General features: G+C 46.3%; 1 protein-coding gene across 2 annotated transcripts in view; it reads left to right on the top strand.

The window, feature by feature from the left end:
- The first annotated feature begins 9962 nt into the window (after nt 1–9962).
- GYPC (glycophorin C (Gerbich blood group)) overlaps nt 9963–17110 on the top strand; it is a 48914-nt gene continuing 41766 nt past the window's right edge. Inside the window, exon 1 of one of the 2 annotated variants that reach the window (XM_019974139.2) lies at nt 9963–10361. In XM_019974139.2, the coding sequence (XP_019829698.2) occupies nt 10325–10361 (37 nt within the window). In that variant the 5' untranslated portion in view covers nt 9963–10324. The remainder of the gene's footprint in view (nt 10362–17110) is intronic. The other variant, XM_019974132.2, reaches the window with a different exon arrangement.

Below are 17110 nucleotides of genomic sequence, written 5' to 3' on the forward strand. Positions count from 1 at the left end.
GAAAGGTCTGTAACCCAAAAAGGGCTCCCTGGAACTTTGTAATTCACTAAATGCTGGAAAATTCTATTTCCCTGTGTTCTGAGGGGACCAAGTGGAAATTCGTCCAGCAACTTTTTGCCTCTTGCCTCAGGTATGAATAACCCTATCAAGCTGAGCAGGAAACCAGTGAATCGCCAAGGAACACAGGCTGAGCGGGAAGGGTCCTAAGGAGAGTGAACTGACAGCCCTTCCCCCACAGCAGAGCCTGCACTGAGTAGTTGTGTGAACCTCAGCAGTTACTTCACCTCTCTGGTGCCCAGTTTCCCCTCTTGTAAAATGAAGAAGATGGAAAGGAAAAACAAACAAAAATAAACCATCTCCTGCCTTGTAAGGACACTGTGACATTCGCAATAATCACATATGAGAGTCCTCAAAGTAGCATCAGGTCTGGCACATCCTTTGCCTTCAGGAAATTGTCTCCATCTACATAATCCTATGCCTTCCGGGGATGTGTTTCCCTGAAAATTCACAGATTCCCCACTGTGTGGGAACCACCCAGGCTGAGCTCCAGGCTGTGCCCTTTACCCAGGCTCTTCTAAGATTCAAGCCAGCTCCACCCCCACATTTCTCTGTGCTCTTCCTGTTTGTTTGGTTTCTTTGTTTGGTTGGTTTCGGGTTTGTTTATTTATTTTGCTTCTGTTTGGTTTTTGTTTGTTTGTTTTTCTTCCCAGCATGAAGCTTCCTGGCTCATTTCAATCCTAGCTCCTAATAGATTAACATTAGAGCTGTACCCCGCTGCATGAGATTTTTGCCTATGGTAGCCTCAAACTATCTCAGACTACCTGATGTTTCTGCTGGGTTTCTATGCAGTCCATTTCCCCTAGGTTCAGTTTACAAACTGTCAGAGACAGACCATTATGGGTGCTTCAAGATCTGCCCTTGGATGAGGTGCCCTGTAAGTCAGGGGCATGGACTGTGGTTTGAGGTCTCACAGTCTCACTAACTTTGAACTTGGGGTACCCTCCTCTGCCTGGCAAGCTGAGGGCCAGCCTTCAGCAAAGTCTAGATCAAAGTGGGCTAGCAGCTCAGCATCAGCAACCAACATCAGGTTCCCTCCCCCTCAGACTTCATACCTCCTCACCAAAACTCCTCCTTGGAAAGTCCTGTGTGCTACTGGAGAAGGAGTGGGTTTACTGGGGAAGTGTGTGTGGTGGGGGGGGTACTGCCCTAGGTCTGTCTGTACCTCTCTGTGCACTGCCTTTTCCACCCTGCTCTCCACGCTCCTCAATACTCACAACTTGTGGCAGCATTACTGAACCAAATCCCTTCTCTCCACTACTCTTAAAATATACAGAGCCACAGTCTGCTTTCCTGATAAGTTGCCAACTTATCCATCAGCTAAGTCAAACTATTTCTATGCCGATGAGGAAGAACCAGAAAAAAACCCAGGAAGACAATATTTGCTATATACATGAAAAAGTAATGCTGCCTTTTGTGTGTTAAGAGTTCAGATAATCAATAAGAAAAACATTAGCTCCCTCTCTGAATTTGGAAATAGCATGAAAAATATACTCACCTAAAAGAACACATAATTTGTAAATGTGCCTATGACAGCATATTCAACCTCACAAGTCATCAAGAAAATGCAAACGCAGATAAATACATGTTTCTCATCTACAGAATCTACAGAATGATTTAAAATCTAGTGCTTAATTCTTAATGAGATGAGCACTGGCACTCTTGACTGGGGAGAATACAAATTGTTATAGGCACAGCTCATGAATATATCAAAAGCCTTAAATACACTCTGACTCTTTGATTCAGTAATTCCACTTGTGGAATACTAGCTAAGAGAGAAAAATACATGAAATGAAGATATTTATGTTCACAGGGCTTATGACAGCAGTGTTTAACAAAGAAAGGGAAATAACTTAGTAATTAAAATGAATTAAAATTCTTTCATATTTCTAAATGGAAAAATAGTTGTGACATAATGTTTGGGAGTGAAAACTCAGCACTCAAAATTACACGTGTGCTGTGTGCTAAGTCACTGGCAGTGTCTGACTCTTTGTCACCCTATGGCCTGTAAGCCCTCCAGGTTCCTCTGCCCATGGGATTCTCCAGGTAAGAATACTGGAGTGGGTTGCCATGCTCTCCTCCAGGGGATATTCCCAATCCTGGATCAAACCTGCACCTCTTACATCTCCTGCATTGGCAGTCAGGTTCTTTACCACGAGTGCCACCTGGGAAATTTTAGGCAGGAAAATCTCAGTAGTACAAAACAAAGGTCCACAGATGGCCCCCACCTCAAAAAGAGGCTAGAAATAAAAATACCTTCACGTCCAGAAATTGGGGCTTCTCTGATGTCTCAACAGGTAAAGAATTTGCCTGCAATGCAGGAGACACAGGAGACACCTGCTCAATTCCTGGGTTGGAAAGATCCCCTGGAGGAGGAAAATGGCAACCCACTCCAATATTCTTGCCTGAAAAATCCAATGGACAGAGGAGCCTGGCAGGCTACAGCCTGTGGGGTCACAAAGAGTCGGACATGACTGAGTAACTGATACATGACAGATACCAGAGCTCACGAGCTGTTGTTCGAATTGGGTTTGATTTTTTTTTTCCTCTCCATTTAGCTTTTTTACACAAAGAGCATCTATTCCTTTGATGAAGGACAAACCTTTTATTAGAATTTTTAAACTTTTTATTAGAAATTCATTTAAATTAAAAAAGTAAAGGCCTCAAGTAAAATCTGTCCACGTCTGCCTCTAAGAACTCATAGCCCTCTCCTAAGAATGGGACCAGCAGCAAGTGCATGTTAGTCTGGGGTGGGGATAAAGCAGGCAGGGGTACACCTCCTGTGGGCAACTCCTACCTTGTATGGTGCTTGGAAGGAAGAGGAAATCCCCAACATGGCCTCCATTGCACCCTCTTATCCCTTGGAGGGTTGTAGGAGGGTTACACCAACCCTGTCCTACATGCATTAGAGTCTTCCAGGGCTGAGACTCAATCCTGGTTCTACTGCCGTGATCAAATTTTTGTCACTGTTCCCAACCTCAGTTTTCTTGCCTTTAAAATGTGTCCTTCAGGAGGGAAAGGGGCTAGGGATGAACTGGGAGATTGAGATTGACATATATGTACTATTGATACTTTGGATAAAATAGATAACTAGTAAGAACCTACTGTACAGCACAGGGAACTCTACCCACTGCCCTGTGGTGCCCTAAATGGGAAGGAAATCTAAAAAATAGGGGATATATGTATGTGTATAGCTGATTCACTGTGCTGTACAGTAGAAACCTACACAACAATGTAAAGCAACCATACACCAATAAAAAACTAATTTAAAAATAAAATAAAATGGGCCCTTGACAATACCCTGTTTGAAGGTATTCATCGGGATTAAGTGAGATGAGAACTGCTTTATTGTTTCAAGACAGAGCTGAGCTTTTTACCTCATTAATAAATATCTAACACATTAAGACACACTAGTAATGCATTTCTGTGATTTAATGTCAGACTCTTGCCATATTATCTAATGTCTCATATAATTATTTTATCTTTTTAAAATAGTCCTCATTTCTTTAATAGTAAGTACTTTCATGGTTAAATCTTCTAAAATATCAAATATGTCCCTGTTAGCCGAACCACTGACTATTAAATACTGTGCTGTGTGCTTAGTCACTCAGTCATGTCCCACTCTTTGAGATCCCATGGACTATTAAATACTATTTACCTTCTTTTCAGATTTGCCTGGGGTCCTTACCATAAACCAAGTGTTCCAGTGAAGGAGAAGGAAACAGGTAACTTTAACACCTATGTGCTGAGTAAGACATCATATTGTCTGTTTCATGATTAACTAGCTAATGTATCACTCATAACAACCAAGCTTTGCAGATCTCCACAATTTCAGAGATGAGAAATATGAGGCTCAGAGAAGTCAAGTAAAATGCTAAGTGTTACCCAGCTAGAAGGCAGTAAAGGCACAAAACCAGATGGAGTCCCAAAGCCTCAGCTCCTTGGTAGCCCAGGGTGCAGTGACATTCTCTCCTTAAGGATGGAGCCGAGATGTTTTAGTTGTTTGTTTTAATTTAAATTTTTTTATTTTAATTCGAGGCTAATTACTTTACAATATTGTATTGGTTTTTCCATACATCAACATGAATCCAACCACAGGTATACACGTATTCCCCATCCTAAACCCCCCCTCCCACCATCACCTTAATACCAAAACCTGACAAAGATGCCACAAAAAAAGAAAACTACAGGCCAATATCACTGATGAACATAGATGCAAAAATCCTTAACAAAATTCTAGCAATCAGAATACAACAACATATTAAAAAGATCATACACCATGACCAAGTGGGCTTTATCCCAGGGATGCAAGGCTTCCTCAATATCCACAAATCAAGGTAATACACCACATTAACAAATTGAAAAATAAAAGCCATATGATTATCTCAATAGATGCAGAGAAAGCCTTTGACAAAATTCAACATCCATTTATGATTAAAAACTCTCCAGAAAGCAGGAATAGAAGGAACACACCTCAACATAATAAAAGCTATATATGAAAAACCCACAGCAAACATTATCCTCAATGGTGAAAAATTGAAAGCATTTCCTCTAAAGTCAGGAACAAGACAAGGGTGCCCACTTTCACCACTACTATTCAACATAGTTTTGGAAGTTTTGGCCACAGCAATCTGAGCAGAAAAAGAAATAAAAGGAATCCAGATTGGAAAAGAAGAAGTAAAACTCTCACTGTTTGCAGATGACATGATCCTCTACATAGAAAACCCTAAAGAGCCAAGATGTTTTAGAACGCTACTTTGTTCTTGTATCTCATCTGAATAGTTTGTTCAGTTTTCTACTCTTGTTGTTCAGTTGTTTAGTTACTTAGTTTTGGGCTTCCTGTCCATAAGGAATTTGTGGCATTTTTTCAGTGCTTTTAACGTTTCCTACCTGGCAACCCACTCAGTACTCTTGCCTGGAAAATCCCATGGACGGAGGAGCTAGGTAGGTTACAGTACATGGAGTCACAGAGTCAGACACAACAGAGCAACTTCACTTTCACTAAGACATTAATTAAGCAAATTTTAGTCTTATGTCCAAAGACTGCTGCTGCTAAGTCGCTTCAGTCGTGTCTGACTCTGTGCGACGCCATGGACTGCAGCCTACCAGACTTCTCCATCCACGGGATTCTCCAAGCAAGAACACTGGAGTGGGTTGCCATATCCTTCTCCAATGCATGAAAGTAGAAAGTAGAAAGTGAAATTGAAGTCACTCAGTCGTGTCTGACTCTTAGTGACCCATGTACTGCAGCCTACCAGGCTCCTCCATCCATGGGATTTTCCGGGCAACACTACTGGAGTGGGGTGCCATGCCTTCTGTAAGTGAGGTTCTGGGACGTCTTCCCATTCAGTTCACTTCAGTTCAGTCACTCAGTCGGGTCCGACTCTTTGCAACCCCATGAATCACAGCATGCCAGGCCTCCCTATCCATCACCAACTCCCAGAGTTCACTCAGACTCACGTCCATCGAGTCAGTGATGCCATCCAGCCATCTCATCCTCTGTCGTCCCCTTCTCCTCCTGCCCCCAATCCTTCCCAGCATCAGAGTCTTTTCCAATGAGTCAACTCTTCGCATGAGGTGGCCAAAGTACTGGAGTTTCTGCTTTAGCATCATTCCTTCCAAAGAAATCCCAGGGCTGATCTCCTTCAGAATGGACTGGTTGGATCTCCTTGCAGTCCAAGGGACTCTCAAGAGTCTTCTCCAACACCACAGTACAAAAGCATCAATTCTTCGGTGCTCAGTTTTCTTCACAGTCCAACTCTCACATCCATACGTGACCACTGGAAAAACCATAGCCTTGACTAGACGGACATTTGTTGGCAAAGCAATGTCTCTGCTTTTGAATATGCTATCTAGGTTGGTCATAACTTTCCTTCCAAGGAGTAAGCGTCTTTTAATTTCATGGCTGCAGTCACCATCTACAGTGATTTTGGAGCCCAAAAAATAAAGTCTGACACTGTTTCCACTGTTTCCCCATCTATCTCCCATGAAGTGATGGGACCAGATGCCATGATCTTCATTTTCTGAATGTTGAGCTTTAAGCCAACTTTTTCACTCTCCACTTTCACCTTCATCAAGAGGCTTTTTAGTTCCTCTTCACTTTCTGCCATAAGGGTGGTGTCATCTGCATATCTGAGGTTATTGATATTTCTCCCGGCAATCTTGATTCCCGCTTGTGCAGCTTCCAGCCCAGTGTTTCTCATGATATACTCTGCATATAAGTTAAATAAGCAGGGTGACAATATACAGCCTTGACGTATTCCTTTTCCTATTTGGAACCAGTCTGTTGTTCCATGTCCAGTTCTAACTGTTGCTTCCTGACCTGCATACAGGTTTCTCAAGAGGCAGGTCAGGTAGTCTGGTATTCCCATCTCTTTCAGAATTTTCCACAGTTTATTGTGATCCACACAGTCAAAGCCTTTGTCATAGTCAATAAAGCAGACATAGATGTTTTTCTGGAATTCTCTTGCTTTTTCGATGATCCAGTGGATGTTGGCAATTTGATCTCTGGTTCCTCTGCCTATTCTAAAACCAGCTTGAACATCTGGGAGTTCATAGTTCACGTATTGCTGAAGCCTGGCTTGGAGAATTTTGAGCATTACTTTACTAGCGTGTGAGATGAGTGCAATTGTGCAGTAGTTTGAGCATTCTTTGGCATTGCCTTTCTTTGGGATTGGAATGAAAACTGACCTTTTCCAGTCCTGTGACCACTGCTGAGTTTTCCAAATTTGCTGGCATATTGAGTGTAGCACTTTCACAGCATCATCTTTCAGGATTTGAAATAGCTCCCCTGGAATTCCACCACCTCCACTAGCTTTGTTCGTAGTGATGCTTTCTAAGGCCCACTTGACTTCACATTCCAGGATGTCTGGCTCTAGGTCAGTGATCACACCATCGTGATTATCTGGGTCGTGAAGATCTTTTTTGTACAGTTCTTCTGTGTATTCTTGCCACCTCTTCTTAATATCTTCTGCTTCTATTAAGTCCATACCATTTCTGTCCTTTATCGAGCCCATCTTTGCATGAAATGTTCCCTTGGTATCTCTAATTTTCTTAAAGAGATCTCTAATCTTTCCCATTCTGTTGTTTTCCTCTGTTTCTTTGCATTGATTGCTGAGGAAGGCTTTCTTATCTCTTCTTGCTATTCTTTGGAACTCTGCATTCATATGCTTATATCTTTCCTTTTCTCCTTTGCTTTTCGCTTCTCTTCTTTTCACAGCTATTTGTAAGGCCTCACCAGACAGCCATTTTGCTTTTTTGCATTTCTTTTCCACGGGGATGGTCTTGATCCCTGTCTCCTGTACAATGTCACGAACCTCAATCCATAGTTAATCAGGCACTCTATTCATCAGATCTAGTCCCTTAAATCTATTTCTCACTTCCATTGTATAATCACAAGGGATTTGATTTAGGTCATACCTGAATGGTCTAGTGGTTTTCCCTACTTTCTTCAATTTCATAAGGAGTTCATGATCTGAGCCACAGTCAGCTCCTGGTTTTGTTTTTGCTGACTGTATAGAGCTTCTCCATTTTTGGCTGCAAAGAATATAATCAATCTGATTTCGGTGTTGACCATCTGGTGATGTCCTCCCATTAGCAAGGTGCAAAGACCTTGGGACTCAGTCTTTGCTTACCTGGCTGGTCTTTGGCTTCAATTCCCCAGCTGCCATTCAAATAACTACAGTTGCTTTATTTATGAATACTCATGGATGGAGGAGCCTGGTAGGCTCCAGTCCATGGGGTCGCTAAGAGTCGGGCACGACTGAGCGACTTCACTTTCACTTTTCACTTTCATGCATTGGAGAAGGAAATGGGAACCCACTCCAGTATTCTTGCCTGGAGAATCCCAGGGACAGAGGAGTCTGGTGGGCTGCCGTCTATGGGGTCACACAGAGTCAGACGACTGAAGCGACTTAGTACACTTAGCACACGCATCACTTCATGGGAAATAGATGGCAAAACAGTGGAAACAGTGTCAGACTTTATTTTGGGGGGCTCCAAAATCACTGCAGATGGTGACTGCAGCCATGAAATTAAAAGATGCTTACTCCTTGGAAGGAAAGTTATGACCAACCTAGATAGCATATTCAAAAGCAGAGACATTACTTTGCCAACAAAGGTCTGTCTAGTCAAGGCTATGGTTTTTCCAGTGGTCATGTATGGATGTGAGAGTTGGACTGTGAAGAAGGCTGAGTGCTGAAGAATTGATGCTTTTAAACTGTGGTGTTGGAGAAGACTCTTGAGAGTCCCTTGGACTGCAAGGAGATCCAACCAGTCCATTCTGAAGGAGATCAGCCCTGGGATTCCTTTGGAAGGAATGATGCTAAAGCAGAAACTCCAGTACTTTGGCCACCTCATGCGAAGAGTTGACTCATTGGAAAAGACTCTGATGCTGGGAGGGATTGGGGGCAGGAGGAGAAGGGGACGACAGAGGATGAGATGGCTGGATGGCATCACTGACTCGATGGACGTGAGTCTGAGTGAACTCTGGGAGTTGGTGATGGACAGGGAGGCCTGGCGTGCTGCGATTCATGGGGTTGCAAAGAGTCGGACACGACTGAGCGACTGAACTGAACTGACTGAACTGAACACAGGCGATGCTATTATCCAACATGAACCTACATGCATTACAAAATAAAATGTTAAACTGTTACAGTAATCACTGCCAGCTTCTATTAAATGCCTTTTTTGTCCCACTGTCATTAAGTAGACATCGCTTCTTTAAAACCTGGAATGTAATTGTTCTTGTATCCATTTTACAGATAGGGAAACTGAGACTAAAATTTTCCATACCTGGCCAAAGACATTCTGTGAAGAGTTCACTTCTTGTCACCATAAGACATGTTGAGTGTGGAATTTTGATTAAAGCTGTATAACCTATGAGCAACCCACTCCAGTACTCTTGCCTGAAAAATCCCATGGACAGAGGAACCTGGTAGGCTGCAGTCCATGGGGTTGCGAAGAGTCTGACGTGACTGAGCGACTTCACTTTCACTTTTCACTTTCCTGCATTGGAGAAGGAAATGGCAACCCACTCCAGTGTTCTTGCCTGGAGAATCCCAGGGACGGGGGAGTCTGGTGGGCTGCCATCTATGGGGTCGCACAGAGTTGGACACGACTGAAGTAACTTAGTAGCAGCTATAAACACTATCTAACTAAAGAGAATTAGAAATACTTTCCACTGTGTCAAACAGGCAGCTCTAGTAAGGACACCTGGAGTGGTTTAGGCTGGGAGAAACGGGGCAGAGCATCTGCATTGCACACCTCCAGGGGGCAGTCTTGAGTTGTGTTCAATCTGGATGGTAATCCCAACTGCACACACATTGCATAGACTGCTGGAAAGGTGCCCTGAAATTGCAGCAGAGATGAGGACTGTCAGGTAAACAGCAGTGAAAACCCCACAGAAAAGACAGGAGAAGGCCAGGGTGTTTCCTTGGACAGGGATTTAAAATAAAGGTGACGTGTTCTGAAGCTCCCTACCTTTCTCTCTGCGAGGTGAAGAGAATATAATGCTATATATTACACAACATTCTTTTTGGTTGAGATGGGTAGAGTTCATTTAACCAGAGTGTCAAAATCCCTGTAGAGTTTTTAATTGCCTAATAAAGTGAATTCTCCAAACACTCCACTCTGTCTGAAAGCCTCAGACAAGGGTGATTCAAACAAGTCACAGGGTCTTAGCACCCTTTTTTCTAGGAATCTTTCCCAAACATAAGCCCATGGATTGGGGCAGTTGCCCTAAGGCACGAGGAGGCCAGGAACTCTCCCCAGGCCACAAAGGCTCCGCGGCTCTGAGAGGCCTCATAGGATCCGCCAAGACTCCAACGTAAGTCTGGTTCTATTTGGTCACCGTCCCGGACCGTGGCGGCGGGGAAGGCCATCCGGGAAGCCCATCTTGTCACGTCTGGGCGCTTTTCAGCCCACACACAGGGTAATTCTCAAACACAACCTCTATCTGTTAGCTGCAGATAGAAACAGAAACTAGTTAGAAAAATGTGATTCTCGCGCAGGAAAGTCAGAGCACAGAAGAGTTCAGAAGTGGGCGGGTGTATGTGTTTAAAAAAAAAAAAAAATGGGTGGGAACCCCATCAGCCAAGTCTGCAGAAAAAACTAAATGAAGTCTGCCTATCTCTGGCCGGAGCCCCTCCCCTCGGTCCGCGCCGAGGAGTGTGACACAGGTGCCGCTTCCTCCGGCTGCTGAGGGTCAGGAGCGGCCGATCGCGACCCTTGCCACGGTCCCCCTGGCCGTGCCCCGCACCGGTCAGCGATGAGCACTCAGCTGCCGCTGACCACGACCCAGCAAGGTGAGTACCCGCCGGAGGAGGGGCGAGGGGCGACGGGTACCGAGAGGGCGGTGGGGGGGGGGGGGGGGGTGGCAAGCCCGAACTGTGGCCAAGGAACCCAGGGACTCTGGCTGCCGCCAGCGAGGGACCCACACGACCGCGTCACCGAACATCGCGGGAACCCGGGCGTCGCAGCGCCCTGCGCATCGCGGGGTCGTGGTCCCCCGAGCCTGGTGCGCGGGCTCTGCGCGCCCCGGGCCTAGAGAGGCCACCTCCGTCCCCGCGGCCACCCGCTGGCTTTCTGTTTCTTTGTGTGGTGGTGGGGAAGTGCCTGTGGCCAGAACTTTTCCCCTGAGAGAATGAAGAGGGAGAGACAGATCGGTAAGCAGCGCAGAGAAAGCACAAGTTGTTTTCGGGACTGCGCCGGCAGGAAGGTGAAGGCGAGTTCTGAGAAACTCGGAGTTAACTCTGCTAACTCCCGACTCCTCTCTTCTCCCAGGCGGGCGGGAACCAACCACACGCAGATGTTGCAGGGATCGGCTCGGCTCGCCTTGACCGTTTGGGCGGTTGCAATTCTTCAGAGCCTGTTTTCTTTCTTTTTAAAACCGGCACATGCTTTCTTAAGGACAGGAAATCCCGCAGGGATTCTTTGTGATTTTCAAAAGCAATGTTCTGAAATGTTACTGGGCCTCCCCCAACATCACCCCCTCCCCCGCCATTGGGCTTTTGCAATAAACATTAAATTTTCATTTAAAAAATAAACAAGCAAACAGACCAAAAAAAAAAAAAACCAGTGTTGATCACTCCTCCCTACCCTGGCTAGATCTGATTCTTAGAAACTGTCAGAGAGGAGACTGAGTCTATAATGTAATACATTTAGTAGTTAACAGGGTCATGATTATGGGTACTGGAGACACACTCCATTTGTTTCTTTCTTGAGCCTGGGCGAGAGCCACTGGGTCTGTCTTTGTCCACCGTGTGCCTCTCTGTGTACATGGCCATGTGTGTGCCCATGAGGTGCTCCCAGTTCCTCCCTGCCTGCTTTTGGACCATGTGTGCAACTTATTACAGGAACCTGAGGCCAGCCAACCTCCCTTAGCTGCAGTTTCATCATTCTTTGTGGGAATAATAGGATAGTAGGCCTGTTTGGATTGTGAGAGTTCAGTGGCTCAGCATAGAGATGAACACATGTTAAGCGCTTAATGAATGTCCAGCATCTGTATCATACTGAGGATCCATGAGCTCCTGTGAGTTAGTGTTTACCTTTGTGTATGTGTCTGTGAGTGTGAGTCAGATACTATTTAGTGTGTATGTGTGTCTCGGGGCCAGTGTTGAGGGGACAGGGCACTGTGATTTTTCTAATTCAGGTACCAAGGAAGTGCAGGCCTACAATCCTTCCAGTCTGGAGAAGATGGGCATGCTCAGGGAGCCTTGCCCTCCCCCAACCCATCCACTCACCCTGCCCCTCTACAGTGGTTCTCCAGGATTCAGGTTTCAGACCTTGACCCTTGACCAATGACTGCAAACACTTCTCTTCCAGAACTGATGGAGATGCAGCCCTTACTTGCATACCATTCCAGATTACCCTTAGGATTTACTTTCTGGCAGGATCTCTGCCGTGGGAGAACCGTGGAGCTCTATTTCTCACCACCGCTGCTAGCTCAGGCAGGATGTGTCTATATCCTTCCTGTCTCAGTTTACATCACTACCCCACCCCCAGAACCAGATATTACAATGGAGAGGACCTGCTGCTCCCTCCCAGCCAGGCCCCCGCTATCCAACTGGGTGCATAAACCCAAAGGCAACAATTATTGCGGAGGAGTTATGTGCAGAAATCAATCGCCTTGCCCTTGATGGGGAGGATCAGGCTCAGTGAGGAGATGGCCAGGTCTGGCAGCTTTATATAGAATGCGCTACCTTTGGCAAAAGCAGGGAGGATTGTGTTCAGTGCCAAATGACATTCCATCAGAGCTGTTGCTCAACCCCTCCAGATATCCGTGGCTTTTGGGAGTCACATGGCTTTGGCACAGCCAGCAACTGGACCTTCCAAGGGTGCCCAGAGTTGGCCAGTTATTTCTGGGGACTTGCAGTGCCTCCAGGGAAATAGGAATGTGGGGTAAGAGGTGTCTTGTGCTTGCAGTGGGAGCTCACCAGCCCATCTACTATGGGGAGAGAGAGGCCCTTCACCAGCAAGGAGAAGCTGGCAACTCAAGTCAGTTTGCCTCTTTGAGTGGCAGGTATATAGTCCATCAAATGCCCTTCTGAGACCCCAACCTAAACACCTTCCAAAGGGTGAGCAAACACAACACCTAAGCACAAGCCCTTAGGCACTCTTAAGCACAAGCTACAAACAAAACAAGAAAATTTAAACAATGTTTGAAGAGTTTATAATAGAATTTCTTCCCACCTCCAGAGCAGGGACTTTATAGATTTATGAGAAACTTTCTAGAAGTATTGTATATCTCTACAATTGCTTTTTCATTTACAAATGAAACATGTATTCTACTTCATCTTTTTTTTTTCTTCATAAGACCATATTTTACAGAGTATACTTTATCAACATATACAGATCCATCCTTCTTGGGGCTGCATAGTATGAATATGAATGGGTTATTTAACCAATTCCTCCAAAAATGGACATTTGGGTTGTGTACAGTCTTGATTTCTTTTTTTAACCAGACACAGTGCTGCCATGACAACCCTTGTAAGTAGGGTTTCATTTGCATATGTTTATGTACATTTAGGATACTTTCCCTCAGAATTTAATTTGGACAAAAAGTATATACATGTGAAATGTTTTTAGATACTGAAAAATGCCCTTCAAAAGGTCACATGAATTTCTAACACTTTCTGACAGCCAATGAAAATGGTGTTTCCCCGCATCCTCACTCACACTGTGTGGTTTTTATCTTGCCCAATCTGATGTGTGACCCATGTTCTCACTTTTGAATGTGCCTCTGTAATTACACGTGCTTTTACACTTCTGTTAGGTACTGTGTTTCTTTTGCTGAGAAGTACCTTGTATGGCCTTTGCCCACTTCCTAGCAGGTTCCCTACCCCCACTGAGGAAATATGCCCCAGAAGTTAAATGAAGTGTGCTGTCTCTCATGGTGAGTGAGAGGGTGGACCTAAGCCCCACAAGTGCTGTGCTGGGGAGTCAGACTTGATTGGATACCATCTCCAACACTTACTGACTTTGAGGAGATATAGGAGACCTCGGAGCTTCAGTTTTCTCATCTGTCAACAGCTACTTCTTGGGAATAGTGTGATGAACAAGAGAATAAGGGTCTGGCGCTGTGCCCAGTGATGTGGTATTGGCAGATGTTGTTGTTAACAGAATTTAGCAAACCTGGCCTGCAGGTGCTAATCATCTCCAGTCTCCCTAGCAGAGAGCAGCTGAGTTTGCTTTTGATAATGTAACAGAAGCAATGTCGGTACCTATATGCCTAGGCCCATGGTCCAGCCTTGCCTGGGTCATTCCTCCACTGCCTGGCCTCACAGGCATATTCTTCCCTGTTTTGCAGATGAAACACTGGAGGCTGGGGAATGATGATCCTCAGGGCTTCCTGGTCCCCAGGATACAGCCAGGCTGTGGACACAGGCTATGAGACCCCAGAGCCAACAGAGGCTAACCTGAGTGTGGCATTAGGGTACATGTGGGCCTGCTGCCCATGTGTGCCAGGCAGGGCCTTTTGCCTCCCACAGGCAATGAGAACCATGCCCAGGAAACCAGGGCTGTGCCTTTGCACAGATGCTTAAAACCTGCCAACCACACCATAGCTTTTTATGCAGGCCTGTGGTCCAACCTCAGTCTACCACTGCTTGCCTTCACCCCTTCTGTGTGGTCAGGCCTGACCCACACTGGGCCAGCTGCTGCCCTCCACAGCCAGCGTGGGACATTCCCTAGGGTCCTTCCTCCTGCCTGGACTGCCCTGTCCCTCCAGCTACACCCTCACACCTGCCTGCTTCAGGCCTCCAGGCTCTCTGGGTACTGCCCCCTATACACACACCTATACCTGCTGGTCAGTTAAGGCCTCCCTGGGAACCTCCTGACATTAGAAAACCACTCACTGGGGCCCTGAGGACACTTTGCAGCCTGAGGGATTTCTGGGTCTGTCACATTTTCAGGAATTCTGACTTCTAAGAAGCTCTGTGACCCCAACTGCCCCCTACCACTTGGTGCCTAGCTCAGGAAAGTGCTCAGCCAGCAACTCAGACACGAACAGGTGACTACACAGACCACCCAGGGGCCAACACTCCTGAGCCCATGTCCATTCGAAGGTCCAAAAACACCTTTTAAAATCATCTGCTCAATGGGTCCTAGTCTAGAACTTGGGCATCTGTAAATAATACATTGCAGCGGACAGAAAGTCAAACCCAAACCAATTCTAAGAACATGCTAATGGGCCCCGGGCATCACCACCAAACTCTTCTACTCTGCATTCTGATTGGTATTTCATTTTCGCCTCCTCTGCTCCCCCACCTGCCCTCCCCACCTTTGCTCAGGGTTTCCTTCAGAGCATTACATAAGCTGAACTTCTGTGGGAACACCACTTCCTGCCCTTAGTCGTTATAAACTTTAATTTGGGTACATCCTTCCAGAACAAATGTTAGTGTGCAAAATCTTAGCTGAGGGCAGATATTGTCAAGCGTCGGTTCTTTCTCTCAGGCCAGTGGGAGCATGAGCTCAAGACGCTGGGCTCCTTCACAGGCTGAACCTCGCACAACTCCCCTCACACTCCCTCCGGCCACTGGAGAGCCTGTGTGCTGGTTCCCTGTGGTCAAAGACAGCCACTGGCCTGTCTTGCCCTGTGATCTGTATCAGAGCATCACTGGCTGCCCACCTTCCTGCTCTGAAGTCTGCCCATCCTCTTGGCCCAATATCTTTTCCAGCTCTCATTCATGACTCTTTAGGATTGATAAATTGCTCAAGACTCAAGTGTGGAGAAGGAAATGGCAACCTACTCCAATATTCTTGCCTGGAGAATCCCACGGACAGAGGAGCCTGACAGGCTACAGTCCATGGGGTCACAAGAGTCGGACATGACTTAGCAGCTAAACCAGTGTGGATAACTCTGTGAGTTAAAAACCCTAAAGGTAGAGGCCCAGTCATTGAGAGCCCCACCCCACCCCTGCACACACAATATGGTGATATCCACTATCTGGAGTTTGACCAGGTGACCGAAGTAAATATCAGAGAAAAGTCATCTTGAGTTTCCAGCAGGAAGGAGGGGATAAATGCACCTGTTCTTAACAAGGTCTGGCCTCAGGGAAATTAACCAGAGCCTGATCTGATATGATACTGTCAGAGCCTAACTTACCTGCTGCTGCTGCTAAGTCGCTTCAGTCGTGTCCGACTCTGTGCGACCCCATAGACAGCAGCCTACCAGGCTCCTCCATCCCTGAGGTTCTCCAGGCAAGAACACTGGAGTGGGTTGCCACTTCCTTCTCCAATGCATGAAAATGAAAAGTGAAAGTGAAGTCCCTCAGTCGTGTCCGACTCCTAGAGACCCCATGGAGTGCAGCCTACCAGGCTTCTCCACCCGTGGGATTTTCCAGGCAAGAGTACTGGAGTGGGTTGCCATCGTCTTCTCCCGAACTGACCTGCTGCTGCTCAGTCGCTTCAGTCATGTCCAACTCTGCGACCCCATAGACGGCAGCCCACCAGGCTCCCCCGTCCCTGGGATTCTCCAGGCAAGAACACTGGAGTGGGTTGCCACTTCCTTCTCCATTGCATTAAAATGAAAAGTGAAAGTGAAGTCGCTCAGTCGTGTCCGACTCTTAGTGACCCCATGGAGTGCAGCCTACCAGGCTCCTCCTCCCGTGGGATTTTCCAGGCAAGAGTACTGGAGTGGGGTGCCATTGCCCTCTCCCTAACTGACCTAGAGGAAGGGAAATTCCCACCTCTAGCCCATGCTAGCCTTCTGTGCCCACCTGCAAGGAGAGAAAAACACTGAGGGACACTTAGGAAGTTCACAGTCCAGAGAGACAGGCTCACTAAAGGATAGACCTCTTTAGACCATAGGGTGCTCCCCTTTCCCTACCCTTCACCACCCAATCCCAATAGGTCATTTTACCCAATATATCACATCTGGCTGCCAAGAAAAATTACAAGACATACAAGAAGACAAAACACACAATTTGAAGATATAGAGCCAGCACCAGAACCAGACGTGAGAGATATGGGAATTACCACACTGGAAATTTAAAATGACTGTGATAAGTAACTCTTTATGACACTTTTATTATAGTCTGTCTTGTATCTGCCACACCTCCCTTCTCTTATTGCCAAAGCATTGTGGCTGGTATACTCTCTGCTGCTCAGTGGACACACCTGTGACCCTTGCTGGGTCTCTGAGGAAAGGAGCCTTGAATTAGAGGCCTTTGGGAGGAACATCAGAGAAGGCAATGGCACCCCACTCCAGTACTTTTGCCTAGACAATCCCACGGACAGAGGAGCCTGGTGGACTGCAGTCCATGGGGTCGAGAAGAGTCGGACATGACTGAGCGACTTCACTTTCACTTTTCACTTTCCTGCATTGGAGAAGGAAATGGCAACCCACTCCAGTGTTCTTGCCTGGAGAATCCCAGGGACGGGGAAGCCTGGTGGGCTGCTGTCTATGGGGTTGCACAGAGTCGGACACGACTGAAGTGACTTAGCAGCAGCAGCAGCAGCAGCAGGGAGGAACATGCTCTGGACAAGGATGCCCCATCATCTCACTGCACACATAATGTAGGTATTTTATCTCCACTGTAATGGACTGACTGGC

The sequence above is a fragment of the Bos indicus genome, chromosome 2 (genome assembly GCF_029378745.1).
Source record: "Bos indicus isolate NIAB-ARS_2022 breed Sahiwal x Tharparkar chromosome 2, NIAB-ARS_B.indTharparkar_mat_pri_1.0, whole genome shotgun sequence".
NCBI lineage: Eukaryota > Metazoa > Chordata > Mammalia > Artiodactyla > Bovidae > Bos > Bos indicus.